This window comes from Amphibalanus amphitrite, unplaced genomic scaffold (genome assembly GCF_019059575.1).
Source record: "Amphibalanus amphitrite isolate SeventyFive unplaced genomic scaffold, NRLGWU_Aamphi_draft 000472F_arrow, whole genome shotgun sequence".
In the NCBI taxonomy this organism is placed as follows: domain Eukaryota; kingdom Metazoa; phylum Arthropoda; class Thecostraca; order Balanomorpha; family Balanidae; genus Amphibalanus; species Amphibalanus amphitrite.
In genome coordinates, this window is record NW_024881966.1 from 387,406 (window position 1) to 401,597 (window position 14,192).

General features: G+C 48.7%; 1 protein-coding gene and 1 long non-coding RNA gene across 4 annotated transcripts; one reads left to right on the plus strand and one right to left on the minus strand.

The window, feature by feature from the left end:
• Window positions 1–257: 257 nt before the first annotated feature.
• LOC122392168 (histone H4 transcription factor-like) lies at window positions 258–12,660 on the plus strand. Of its 3 annotated transcripts, none has more exons than XM_043386749.1 (11): window positions 258–407; window positions 3,281–3,517; window positions 4,080–4,192; window positions 4,509–4,719; window positions 5,790–5,923; window positions 6,410–6,562; window positions 6,863–7,061; window positions 7,501–7,636; window positions 10,179–10,315; window positions 10,982–11,264; window positions 11,723–12,660. In XM_043386749.1, the coding sequence occupies exons 2-11, from the start codon at window positions 3,339–3,341 to the stop codon at window positions 11,843–11,845; spliced, it is 1,668 nt and encodes a 555-aa protein (XP_043242684.1). In that variant the 5' UTR covers window positions 258–407; window positions 3,281–3,338; the 3' UTR covers window positions 11,846–12,660. The 3 variants fall into 3 exon arrangements, with proteins under 3 accessions (XP_043242684.1, XP_043242685.1, XP_043242686.1); XM_043386750.1 differs by having other exon boundaries at window positions 291–411; XM_043386751.1 differs by having other exon boundaries at window positions 336–407; window positions 3,339–3,517.
• LOC122392171 lies at window positions 4,311–5,847 on the minus strand. The gene is made up of 2 exons (XR_006258476.1): window positions 5,739–5,847; window positions 4,311–4,915 (listed from the first exon to the last, which is right to left on the minus strand). It is a non-coding gene; the product is annotated as an uncharacterized LOC122392171 (long non-coding RNA).
• Window positions 12,661–14,192: the final 1,532 nt, after the last annotated feature.

The following is a 14,192-nucleotide window of genomic DNA, read 5'->3' on the forward strand; positions in this document are numbered from 1 at the left end:
TCGTCGGCCTCGCTACCGATGCTTGTTGGACGGCAGTGCTGTAGCGCCGAGGGCATCCGATTGACATTTGACAGGCATGAAAGCGATTACAATATTGAGGTTCATGCTTGTCATCCCTTGGCAAATCTGACGTAATAGTTTGTTGCGCGGTGCCTGTCATTGAGTCATACTCGAGCTATTTGTTTTGATTTTTTGGTCCTAATTTGCCCCAAATGACAAACTGTGAAGTTGCAGCTTTTTAAGCTCATGATTGAGACGGTTATTGCGCATTCGTTACCATTTCCGATTCGCGCGAAAATTTCTAGCCATTTGTATTGTAGCTTTGTGCACAAAAACAAAAAAGTTCTCGTTACCTATCATTCGCAACGACGTTGGATTGTACGAGTTGCAAATGTGACATTAAATTGGTAGGTATGTCATAAAATGTTGACGTAATAGTGAAGTGCTACTATGCAAGTGGCTTGACCAAGCAACGGAAGTATAGCTCAAGCTGAATACAACAAAGTAACTCAAACCCTTGGCTCAAACCCAGGTTTATATAGCCATGGCTGAAACCCAGGCTGGAAAAAACAAGTCTCGTTAGCATTTTTGACGAGGCTTTGGCTCATTTATTTTGCGGTAATTTTGATGCAGTAATCTTTGCACATTTAAAGGGGATCATTTTGTAAATTGTAAAGCATCATTCACATCTTTTGCAACAATGGGCAGAGCTATAAGCTTGCAACAACCCCTATGTAAACATGTGCTGCTTACATTTTTTGGTGTATCTGTTTCAATCTGCCATATTTGCCAATCACTGACCTCCAGATTGGAAAAAATACACGTTATGCCGAATATATCCGGCATTGTGGTGGGATTGCGCTGAAAATTTCAGCGCTCGTCTGGTGTATCTTCGCATGCGTTGAATTCGGCGTATGGCGGCGGACAAATTTTTCGGCGCAGGGCGGTCGCACATTTTTTGGTGAAAGACTGTCACCGAATTTATGCGTTGCGCTGGTCAATCTAGCAGCAGATTCGCCTTGCAGGCGGCTCTGGCGAGGTTGCGGGACGAGACGTCCCCGCCCCGGTCGTCGTGTGCTCGAACTGGCGAGCCGCCCTGAGTCTACTCAGCGGAGGAACGGCCGCCCACGGTCCAGGTTAGGCCTCAACCTTCGGTGTAGAGATAGGTATGGAAAACCTTGTTGAACGTCGCCAAGCGTCGTTAAGCAATAGCAGTGGGTTCCTGACCACTGCAGAATCGAGGGGAATGAGAGCGCGGACGACCTGGCAAAACAGGCGGCTGCCCTGCCCTCAAACGCCCGATCGCTGACAAGGGCGGTTCATTGTGCGGCCTCGCATCACTATCAGTGGCGCGACAACTGCTCAGAATCACTATTCAAGCCACTCCTCGGGAGCACGCCGCCGCTCCCTGTCCCCGGAGAGGACCGAGAGGATGCCATTTCGGTGCACCAGATGAGGGCGGGCCACTGGGGTCGCTCGCTCCAGTACGGCACCGAATCAGCTGTCTCCACTTCGCCGCGTGCCAGCAGTGCCCAGACGAGCGGTGCCCAGTGGCGCTCTGCACCATGAGCTGAGAAAAGGGTGATGTGCCGGAGCACGTGCTGCTCCGCTGTCTGGCCCTCGCAGTCGCTGGCTCCCGCCGAGGTATTGGGTTTACGTGGAAATAAAAACTCATTCGGACGCTCAAACATGGGAGAGCATACAAGGCCCCGAAACACTGTCTGGTTGATATAGCCTTGATCAGTAGATGTGCACACGTGCTTTTTATGAAAAGGGCTTAATTTTCGCACAAATAGTCACCTAATTTTGGGCGCAAATCACGCATAAATTTCAGCGCAAAATCGCTTGCGCCGACTTTCGGCGCAAGCGGGTCTCACGGGCGTCCGGCGTAGTGTATGGATGTTTTCCAGTCTGGTTTGACCTTGTATTGTGTTGTATTGTAACTCTGCGATTTAGAGCCGCCAGTCCATTTTGCACCGAGTGAGTGAGGCCGTGTGGTTAAAAAACATTCTTATGCCTTATTTTTTTTTCATTTGATGCTAGGATGCATGGAAAAGATGAAGTCTGATTTTATGACTATATACGGTCATCGCCATTCATTCTAGAACCTTACATGGCAAAGTTAAGCCTGTCCCGTAGCTCAGTTGGTTGGTACTTGGTAGAGCATCGGACTCTCGGTAGTCAGAGCCCGGGTTCGAGACGCTCCGGCGCTCGATAGTGACACTTTATACTGGGATGGTCTGCGGTTGGTGGGAACAGCCGCAGCCAGTTGAAGTCAGTTGAGTGGGACAGGCCGTGTCCGGCTTTGAAGGGCACGTTAAACTTTGGCATATAAATTCTCCCGTTACCCGGAATTGCGCGATCGGACGGTAGGGGTCGGGGTCTACGCAACAAGCTCTGCTTAGCGTGGGCTCCGGCTCTGTCAATCCGTCCATTCAAACATTCGAGCTATATTTATATAAAAAAGTTTGACTTTGTAAACATCAACTTCAAATAGCTGCAAAAGATGAAGTTTTAGAGATGAAGACAAAGGATACCCTTGCATCTTGAGTCTTGACTTTGGGAGACAGGGTAGCATCGTGAACCACAAATCGGGGCCCTGTTCGCCGTTCGGTCTCTGTTTTTATATCAGCGTGCTGTCGGTTTTCCCCATATAAGGAAGTTATTGCTGGCGCTTCTTGGCCTCTCATTGGTCTAACGAATAGACCACTTGAATTCGACCAATGAGGAGTCAAGAAGTAGCAGCATGCTCACAGCCTGCTGATAAATAAATGGGGGGGGGGGGGGCGAACAGAGCGAGGGGCTCGAGCTTCAACCTATTTCCAAACATTTTGGAATTAAGTGTACAAGGCAATGGCATATGAAAAAGTACAAAGTTTGAGGTCAACTTTGAGCTTGATCTTGGCCTTGATCATGAAGTTTGAACACTTCATTAGGTTCCTCAGATTCTGCTCTTTCATTTCCCATTCCCATCCTTTCTGGCCTGTTAGTGTTGCATTGCATGCATACCACCGTCCTCTGGAACACTTGGTTTGAGAGATGACTACGCATATGATGGTTTTTCCTTTGGACTTGACCCCTGACCTTACAAAGTAACCTAAGGTAACCATTTTGAGTGCTTTGGAATCACGTTGTGAAAACCTTTCGTTTGCTGCCTTTTTTGTTTTGTAGCTCCCTTATTTATGGAGTTAGATGGGATGGGGGAGGTGAAAACCCCACTCCCCCGGGCCCCGGCTGTGGTGGCTATAATTACCCCTGGTTGGGATTACCCTGTTTTCAGAACATTTCTCAAGAGCCTTTGACGGAGGATACCGGTCCTCGGTCCATCTGCTGCTGAGATGCCGTTCACGAGGCGGGCACTGAAGCGGGCGAGAGAAGCCGAGGAAGCTGCAGACGAGGCCGCCGGCGGTGGCGGCGCACCATCGACTGTTACCGGGGCGTCGTCAGACTCGCCCCCAGAAGACATGCCGGAGCCAGACTCCCGGCCGGGCGTGAAAGATCCGCACCAACGCAGAGAGTAGGTGGCACTGTCGGACAGACCGCGTACGGTGTTACCTATTCGCCGTGAGGATGTAGGTGGTGGGCTCAGTAGCTGTTTAGGTGTGTACTGGCAAAACTGCAGCGCATAGCTCAATTCGGACGGGTTTTTGCTCTGGAGTTTGGACGGAATTATTAACGTTGGATCAAATCAGAGGGCAAGCATAGGTCACCTGAATACCTTTGCAAGTATTTTTTTTTTTTGGGGGGGGGGAAGCACATCGATCGCCTTTTCTACGCCTTTCTATCGTTATTAGTTTTCGAGTTGATTGGATGCGGCCAACCCGGCTTCCCCATCATGGCGAAGTTGGCTAAGACACCCATGCGGGCACGGGTTTAGTGCATTTGGTCTGCTTCCCACTGCTTCCGACTGCAAGGTTTTTATTTCTGCTCACCAATTTTTCATTTTTGACTGTTCTGTATGGTGCATGAATCGCCAGTAATATGACATAAACGTTATTCATTCAAAAGCGACAGCCCTCACCAACGTCGACGCGTCATGTTAGGCTTTCCCTCACTGACTTGGATGCCGTATTTGCCAGTTTGAGGGGGATCATTCCTGTGCTGAATTGCGAGTGGCTCGGCTGCGACTTCACCACTAAGTCAATGGAGAAGTTCATCAAACACGTGGATAAACACGTCCCCATTAGCCCTGGTAAGTCGAGCACTCTCAGTCGTGGACGAGTGCTTCCGCGACCCCAACATCGTTGATCAATTTTAGCTCTCTTAAATAGTTGCCAGTAGCTTTTCACAAGTGAAATTTTTTGATCAAGTAGACGATAGTCGATACCTTGTATTCCTGGACTGAGTATCACCGACACCGGCCAATGACCACGGACCAGTCCACTGACCACCGCTAGCTGTTCATCGCCGATATCTAATCGACCGCGACTGATCACTGAGTACCGGCCGCCAGCCATTTACCACTTGACCGCTAGCTGCTGATCACTGACCGCCAATCACCGCCGCAGATCCTGGCAACACGTACGAGCGCTGCCGCTGGGCCGACTGCACGTTCCGAGTGCTGGACGAGCGTATGATCCGGCGGCACGTGCTCTACCATGCGTACCACTGTCGGCTGATGGCCTTCGGCGCTGAGATACTGAAGCGGTCAGGCATCCGCCGCTGCACGCTGGATAGTAGCGAGCGACACTTGCTGCCCGACCTGCCGGATCCATTCGTGTGAGTGTCGTCAGCCGTGGGCTCGTGGGGATGGGAGGGCGGCACGGCGATCAGCTTCTCCACGTGTGTTCTATGTGGGCCGTCCTGGCTTGATAACTGGCTTCTGAGCATGATGGTGGTCCATGATTTAGGCGCGGGCCAAAGTCGAGTGGTCGATCCGTGGTGCCATGCGCAAGAACGCTGCTTAACGTGGCACCTGAATCGAAAACCACCCATCCTTCCATTCAGACTTAAAGGTAGACTGCCACCTTTTTTTTCCACAAAACGGTTTTCACTAGAGCTGAGCCACCTATGTCCCAGACTGAAGTCGGTTTTCCGAAATTCGAACCCGTTTGCGAGAAATCGGAGACCAAAGTTCAGTTTGATGCCATTTTTTTAGTCCAAGAAAACCGACATCTCTACTATTTATCGATAACTTTGAAACATGAATTTTCTTATCTTTTGGTAAATATATGTCAAAACTTTGATTGTTTCGAGATCAGAGAAGAATTTTGGAGTGTCAAAATAAAAGTTAAACTTATATATTCAGTAGTTCATTTTTTCCAAAAAAGTGTGGGAAATGGGGTTTAACATGGGCCAGACCCATTCCAAATGAGCCATGATTTTTTTTAATGTTTTACGAACTTAAATGCAAAATAAATTAAACATGGCCAATTTCTCATGAAATCATATATTAGTATTTAGTAAATCATAAAATACCTTACTTTTACAAATAAAATGTAATAATCTTATGACCTTGAAGTCTAGTGATGTGTAAACATTGTCGCTAGACATTAACCGATTGATAATTGTATGAAAATCGACAATTTTTTTTCGCGATTCACGTGATGATACTTTGTCAGGTCACAGGTGAATTCTAAAATTTTGTTTTGTCCAGGGAATAAATCATAGGCCGATCTGAGAAAACTTTTTGAAGGTGGCAGTCTTCCTTTAAGTAAAAATAATTAAGACAAAATGCTCGCGCGCCGACGGAGTGTGCGGCTCTCTCCGTGCGGTGCGCTGTGCCGGCTGGTACCTACTGAGTGAAGTGGCGCTCCGTGACTGACCTCGCGGGCGCCCGCTGTTCGCAGCTGCTACTGGCAGGACTGCACGGCCGAGTTTGACGACCCGCAGACCTTCTTCTGGCACGTGACGTACCACGTCAAGTGCCACTACCAGGGCGAGAAGCTGGATGGCAGCCGGCCGGCCAAGTGCCTCTGGCTTGGTGAGTGGTCGCTCGTGGTGCCGCTGATATTACTGTAAGCACTGTGAAATGGAGAATCGCCAGCCATCAGCAGTGACTGTTCAGATCGATATTGTCTCCGATAAATAACTAGTTCGAGACTTTGAATGCATTGCCATTACACAATCGCGAATTGCAACTGAAATAAACGATAAATTGGTGCGGGCTGTTGTAAACGATTCATGAAGATATATATCAAGCAACTTTTTTTAAGCGTGGCACAGAGCCTGGCGACTTTGACGCACATACCTGATAAAGTACTAATGACGTACCAACAAACTAAAGATACGGTTGGCTCCGTACCTTTTTCTATGCGGCTGGTGTTTGATGCACCGGCCGTGTGCAGTGTTTCCGATCGTACGGCTGATGTATGTCTGAGCGTCTGAGATCCGTCCGTACATCATTGCGAACACTACAGTCATTGATTGCTCTGTGTATCAACTGCGCGTATCCCCGCTCTATTTCCAGACTGTACCGCCGCACACCGCAGCTACTACCGGCTCAGGGATCACATGCGCGTGCACACGCGCGAAAAGCCAATGGCGTGCCCCACGTGCGGCATCGTTTTCGCCAACACTGCCAAGTTTGAGGACCACAACTTGCGGCAGACGTCGTTTGAAGGTGAGCGGTCGGGGGTTGGCGATGGGAGAGGGCTGCGTGACAGGCTAAGAGGCAGACAGCTCTGCCGGCCGAGCGTCGGCTGACCTTAGGATTGGTGGAGCCTCGATAGTAGTTAGACCTGTCTGCCTGTGCTTGGGCCAGTTGAGGGAAGAGGAAAGAAGCTGACATTATCTCCCTGTCACAGAGCTGTGGTACCATTCAGCCACTGTCTAAAGCTGACAATATCTCCCCTCAACAGAGCTGCGATACCATTATGCAGCCACTCAGTGTCTGAAGCTGACAGTATCTCCCCCCTTGCAGACCTGCGGTACCAGTGCAGCCACTGCCTGAAGCTGTTCGCCACCGTGCGCATACTCCGAGATCATATTCGCTACCACATCAACAAGTACCGCTGCCAGCTCTGTACCATGACGGTGCCGTCGATGAACGCCCTGCGAGTGCACATGCTCTACAAACACACGGACGAGCGGAACTTTTCCTGTCCAAAGTGCTCCCAAACGTGCGTTTGCCTCGGGACGTGGGCTCAGGGTTACGGTGTCTGTAGCGTTGGTCGGCACGTGGCTTGAGTCTCGTCACACTGGGAACAGTCGATATGAAATTGCTTTATGTTGTCGGAAGGGAATTTAACTTTGTTTTGGATAGCCTCATCAATTTCTTTTTTCTGACTGCTTGCCAGTAGGTTGAATCATACAGAGGTGTCTACATAGAGGTCTATGGATGAATCTCTGTTTAAGTAGTTCAGCCTGAAGCCGTTACTTGGTCTCTGCTGAGCAGTGTCTCGCTGTGTCTCGCAGTGTCTCGCAGTGTCTCGCTGTGTCTCGCTCGCTGTTCATACTGTCTGCCACACACATACGATGGTCGGTGTCCCGTCGGCGTGATGGCGTGTTCAGTACTGTCGGTCGCCCGGCTGACCCCAATCTCTTCCTGCCGACCGCTAGGTGTAAGACGTCCAACGACCTGGAGGTGCATCTCAGGGCCCACAACATGTGGGAACGAAACGAACGCCTTCCGTGCCCCCACGAGGGCTGCCGGTTCGCGTTCTTGACTGAAGAGCGGCTCAAGCGACATTACAACGTGAGTAGGTGGCTCAAACGACATTATAACGCGAGTAGGTGGCTTTAACGACATAACATTATAACGTGAGTTGGTAGCTCAACCTACATTAACCCGCGAGCCGCTGGGGGGGAGGGGGTATTAAGTTACCCCTTTACGTTTTGTGGAACATCTCCGAAACCTGATAAGCTACGAACGTGAAACTTGGCATAGCTTCAAATGAATACCTAGGCAATGTTTGAGGGAAGTTTGGTAGTTGTAACACTTAAGATGACGTCACAGTGACGTCACAACGTTCTGTCGTGTTCCGATATGGACCGTTTCTGATGTCGCTGAGCATGAAACTCAACTGTAAATGAACTAGACAGTACCTGCTGTCATATTAAAACGTTCACTTCCAACTACTGTTTCTGACCAATAATCGGTCATTTATATTCGGTCTCATATATCTGATATATCGTAAGGAAACTGAGAGTCGCAAATCTATAATTGGACTTCTGCCGTCACTGTGACGTCATTTCAAATGAGATCGACACCAAATTTGAACACAACCTCGGCTAGGTATTCAGGAAGATGTGTGCAAAGTTTCGCTTCTCTATCTCTTCGCGTCGCAGAAGTAAAGGGGGGGGGACTATATACCGGACCCCCCTCAGCGGCTGGTGGGTGGCGCGGAGGCCCAGGGGCCACCGGGTTAAAGGCTAAAGCATTATAACGTGAGTACTCAGTAGGTGGCTCAAGCGACGTTAGGGAAGTGGGGGTAACCCCGCCACTTGGTCAACCCCGCCAATCGCCATACCCCATGTTGGCGATGCAGTCGGTGTCATTTTTTATTCATCACAATACGCACGACTCGGGAGGAGGTGGAGCTACGACACTTCTAAAGAGTTGAAGGAAGTTATAGGCACACACTGGAAAATTTGTCTTCCGTTATAAGAAATTGCGATGCTTGAACTTTGAAGTGGTATTAACCATATTGTACCAGCGTTTGATTGAAGTAGAAATGGGTTTTTATGAAATGCGGCATCATGTGCTATGGCGCCCCTGCTGCATGGCGCTGCATGGAGTTTGCCATGGTCACGTGGTCTTTGTAGGATGACAATTCGGGTGAAACCGCCATGCTGTGGCGGGGTTATCCCATTTGATATGAAATGTTGTCCGCATAGGAGTCAGACAGATGAGATTAAACAAGTCATCGTCTTGCGTTTTTAAATAGTTATTCGTACGAAATTTTTTATTATGACCGAAGCTCTTGTCAGTTGTCCGAACACATCTACATTTATTGGCATACTCAACTGCCTTGCTTCATGCTTGAAAGTAGGATTAAAAGAAAAGGGCCACCTTCGTGAAATATGAAGATATTGTTGTTTTTCATTTTGACATTATTATTTTTCATTTTCTTTTTAAAACTGGTGCCAGAAGTGCACAATTCGCTAAAAAGTATTTAAAACTATTTAACATATTGGTACTATGTTGATACTCTCTACGGCACCTACTGTATGATGGCATAGCGATGACGTCACACTCAAGCCAATCAGCGTTCAGAAGACAGACTCGTCGGATTGTGTCAGATAAGCTGATTGGTTAAAGCTGAGCTGGTTGGAGCTGATTGGTAAAAAACCAAAGCCTCGCCGCGGGTGGCTGTATTGTCGGATAAGAACGCATTCCTGGGATAAGCACGCATTCCTGGCGTATTTTCTTTTAAAATTGCCGATAACTACGAGTGGAGGCCGAAATCGGCCGTAAGGAGGTAGACTGTTAGGTTTTCGGACACGGGCTACAAGATGGCTATCTCAGTTTCAATCCCCATGTTAAAGGTGGCCCTTTTCCTTTAATTACTGTCTTCGAAAAAACCAAATGTCTAACGACCCCTGCGAAGATCAGCTAGCCGCACAATAGCACGGTGATTGACGGTGATTGGTAAAATTGTCATGGGGGAAGACCAGCAATCTACTAGTAGATTATAAATGGCCTTGGCACCAACCATAGCGGGCTTACCCCCACCCTTTTAGGACCAGAAAAATGTAAGTGTTTTTTAAAGCAAACTAAATTATGTTCTGGAATGACGAAGCCATTCACCAATTAACAAAGTTGTTGAAAAATAATTGTCAAGTAAAACCAAACAAAAATAGGGACCAATTGTTACCTAATTTGGTCCTGGTTACGAGATAAACTTAGGGTGGTTGGCTTCTCCCAACCCCCTATAACATTTAACATTATAACGTTAACGTGAGTTGGTGGCTCAAGCTTCATTATATTGTGAGTAGGTGCCGGCTCAAGCGGCATCATAACTTGAGTAGGCCCAGGGCTGCACAAGCGACATTATGACGTGAGTAGACTGCACAAACGATACTGTAACATGAGTTTTGGGCTAAATTTTGATCTTTTCTCTTCCGATTTATTATATCTTAAAATTGTGTCGATTGGCTCGTGTAATGCCGACAGACCCACAGAATTTATGCGCCCTCTAGTATGTGATACCCCCCCCCCCTCTAGCGCTTCGGCTGACGGTTACCCCCCCCCCCTCCCCCAGCGCCTTGGCTAACGGTTACCCCTCCCCCCGCAGAAGATTCACAGTGGACAGCCTCGCAGCTACTACTTCTGCCACCTGTGTGACACCCGCTACCTGGCAGCAGTAAACCTAGGGGTTCACTTCAAGAGGGCGCACAACCTCAGAGTTCCAGACGGACACACGCGGTTCAAGTGAGTACCCAGCGCTCTGCAGCCGCACGGGGTGGGGGAGGGAGGATGTATGCGCCCCACCATATTATTTATATACGCGTCCCACCGGCCACCCGATCGGCGGTATTAGTAAAGTAATCTTGATCGGCGGTGATCGGCGGTGCCATCCGGACGCAGCGTGCATGCAACGAAAAACAAATACAAACAACCACGTCTGAAAAAGTCAACCTTTACACTCCAAGTAATCACTGTTTTTTTTTCTCGATTTGTTTTGCAATCCCTTTGTGTATAAGCATTGCTGAGTTTCTGTAATGGGCAATAGGATATGACTTGTTGCACGGTGGTGCACAATGCACAATGCACATGTTGCACTATATTTCCAATGCGCAACTAGTGCGCCGGTTTGATGTATGTTTCCTATTTCCATGTGGGATGTTTCAAATCACTCACAGCCGCGTGAGACGCGATCTGTCTGTCCGTGTGTAACGTGTCTGCCTAAGCCAGTGCGATACGCATTCTTTTTCACTAGTAACCCCAAGGAGAAATCTCGCTCCATCGTCCAGGACCTATTGTGGCCACCAGAACGAACTACAGATTTTCGATCTAACACTATTGATCTGTAACTCACGGGGTGTCCCTCCGCACCATTTTAAACTCCCCTCCCTCCTTCCATCCGGTGCGCGTCAGGTACCGGCGGGGCGCCGACGGCCATTACCGACTAGAGACGCTCCGGTACGAGTCTCTGGAGGTGGCCGAACTGGCGGAGGCGGCCGCGGCACCGGAGCCGCAGCCGGCCCCCCAGCCGGCCGCGACCACCCCCATGATGGATGTGCTGGCTCTCAGCTGTGAGGACGGAGATGTGCCGGACACCATTAATGCTGACGATGGCCGCGAGCTGCACCTCCCAGAGGAGGTGCGCCGCGCGCTGGCCACCGGCCGCCGCGTGCTCGTCTGCGTCCAGGGAGACCAGGTGAGCGGGACCAAGAGTTCCTTAGCGTGACTTCTGTGGCGGACGGAGCGGGTCAGGGCCAGGTAGGCATGAGCCTGTTCTGGGGTGGCGCTGTTTCAGTCGACTTTTATCTGGGGTAAACCCACAATTAGAAAATGGGTTAGCTATTATATCGAAGTTAATTGGTTGCAGTAGCAAGTTGATTGAGAAAATTGGTCCTTTAGATACTCTTTTGCAGGCTGTTCTTTTCATTATAATATGAGACAATGCCTTCACTTTATTTGATTATTGTGTCTTGGGCTGTCTTTCACCTTCACCTCCGACTGGTCCGTGTGTGACCTATCCGCAATGACCTCTGCACGAACCCCACTGTGTCTCCCACTCAGCTGTGACTGGTCCGTGTATCTGCATGACGTCTGTGTCTCCCAGTCAGTTCTGACTCGTCCTCTGAGTAACCGCCGTCCGGTCCGGTGTCACAGGTGCAGCTGCTGGCCAATGTGGACGCCATGAACGAGCTGGGCGACCCGGACGATCCGGACGCGCTCATGATGGTCGTGGACGGACAGGCGGTGGCCGTCGGTCCGGCGCCCGACGCCGAGTGAACCCTGGACTGGAGTGGAGTTGGGAGGAGTGGAGTGGAGTTATGGGGAGTGAGCGGTGACAGACTGACGGCAGAAGACGACCGCTGACGGACGATATGATAAACTGATATGGGAAGGAAGGCAAAGAAAAGACACGTTTTGAAGGAGAAATGCAAATGAAATGAAATGAATAGGTGATTTTCGAATGGAGATGTCTGAGAAAGAATGAAACCGAAGATGTGACCGAGATGTGACCTAGTGAGCGGTGAAGTTAGTGAAGGAAACGATCCATGGAGGGAGTAGGATAGTCCACATGGGGAGTAACGAAGAACGTTAGTGGCGAAGAGAAGAGCCGTCTGGTAGAGTGAAGTGGTTTGTGGAAATGGAAGAGTGGTCCTTGGTAGAGCGGAGAGGTCTGTGGTTGAGTTACGAGGGTAACTGAGCTCTGCCGACGGCCGTGCCAGTCAGTGTGAGGTCCACAGCCGGGCGGCGGCAGGCTGGACTTTCATTGGAACGGACGGGCATTTCTCAGGACTGACGGAGGACATTGGGCTGGTGTCGATAGATGCGCTGTTCGAGGGACAGTGCGGGTGTGAGGACTGCGACAGGTAGCCGACAGCTCAGTGATACTGGTCCGTGCTACAGACTAGAGCGGACTGTTACAGCTGTGACAGACTCACGACAGTGACAGACAACGGATAGACGACTGACCGATGAGTTCAAAAGACCGGCTGAACAAACCCAGGCGAACTATGGCACTGGGCGAAAACAGCGAAAGATCTCGAGCGAGTGTGGCGGCGCGCGGGTTACTTGTCCGTCCCTAAGGCTGGCTTTGGCGGACGGGGCGGGGCATTCCACGTCAAATCAAACACCGAAATCCGTCATCCCCTTCGATTTTTCTGAAAATTTGTAGGTAGACTGGGCATGGTTCAAAACTGAGTTGCGTATAATATTTTCGAAATTTGATAACGTATCGCTGAGATATAGGTCATCAAATATAGAGAAAAATGCCACGCATCAATTTTTTAAATGGCTATAACTCTGGTTCCTTTTCTGGTATCAAAATGATATTAACAGGGTCTTATAGGCCATTGATAAGGCTTTGATTTTTAATTATAAAATTAAATTGAAGTGACCTTGAAATGCATTTGACCTTTAATTAAAACAGAAAAAATTAAATAGCAAAAAACACGTCACCTTCGATTTGGGTAATTTTTACATATTATTTCCGTCACAATGTTCCTAACCATCTGTGAAAAAAATGGAGTGGGCCATTCATAACTTTCGCGGCAAACGCCGTTTTCATGCATCAACATCACGCAACCGCGCGTGACCTTGAAAGGCAGAGTCAAGACATGCTTGCTTGTGTACACTTTCTGAAATGAATGATTGCTGATTAGTGATATCCCAAACTCTGCGAGAATGGAAATGCATAGTCATCGTAGTCAAGCATTCACGTTCCATAGTAAAAGTGTCTCAGGCAAACGGTATTTTGCGGTGAATTTTGAGCCGTGTGGAAATGCATCATGAAGTAAATTCAACGAAAACATTATCACGCAACGATATCTTCACGTCTTTTGATCTTCACTATACGAAAGAACATACATTTTTTAGTATGTATGGGAATTTCTAGTTAATCCAATAATAAATATGGCAGTTAGAGGCCTCAGCTAAGAGTAACATGTCGCCGGCTGAGGCGGGCTCGGCCGATGCGGGAAACGCAGCATTGGCAGCAATCACAATTTTGTGTTTACACGTTCATATTTCAATTGTTTACCAACCGATTTTCAAAATTCTTTCACCATAAGATTGCCTGTACATTTCTTAGTCTTCTCACAAAATTTGACGCGAATCGAACGTAATCAGCGGTAGGGAGCGCGATGTAAAGACGGAACCGTTCCGTTCCGTCCCGGCACAGTCTACAATTCAGGCGGCGCGTAGCGGTCGGCGCCGGCTGCCGAGTCGCCGCGTCGCTGCGGCGACAGTATGTTCACTTTACAACGCTATTACTAGAACAGTTGTGAACCGATTTTCTTATTGCTTGCACGATGAGATGTCCAATTCAATTCTTGACAGGTAGCCATAATTAATTTCGCATTCATCTTATGAGATATTGGCGAAAAAACAGGAGGGGTGGGCGAAATTCGCTCTTCCCCCTCCACTGCGCATGCTAACATACGTTTGCATATGTGCAATTTTTTTCAAAACTTATGAATGGCCCACTCTAATTTTTTTCACAGGTTGTTAAGAATATGGTAGGCAATAAAATATATGAAAATGAGCCAAATCGAAGGTGACGTGTTTTTTGCTATTTCAATATTCGTGCTTAAGAACAGAGTTAAGCAACTTTCAAGGTCATATATTTAAG

Coding starts and splice junctions, on each gene's coding strand:
- LOC122392168 (XM_043386749.1), top strand. CDS start 3,339: ATGCCGTTCACGAGGCGGGCACTGAAGCGGGCGAGAGAAGCCGAGGAA. Junction 5,924..6,409: donor GGCCAAGTGCCTCTGGCTTG/GTGAGTGGTCGC, acceptor CTCTATTTCCAG/ACTGTACCGCCGCACACCGC. Junction 11,265..11,722: donor TCTGCGTCCAGGGAGACCAG/GTGAGCGGGACC, acceptor CCGGTGTCACAG/GTGCAGCTGCTGGCCAATGT.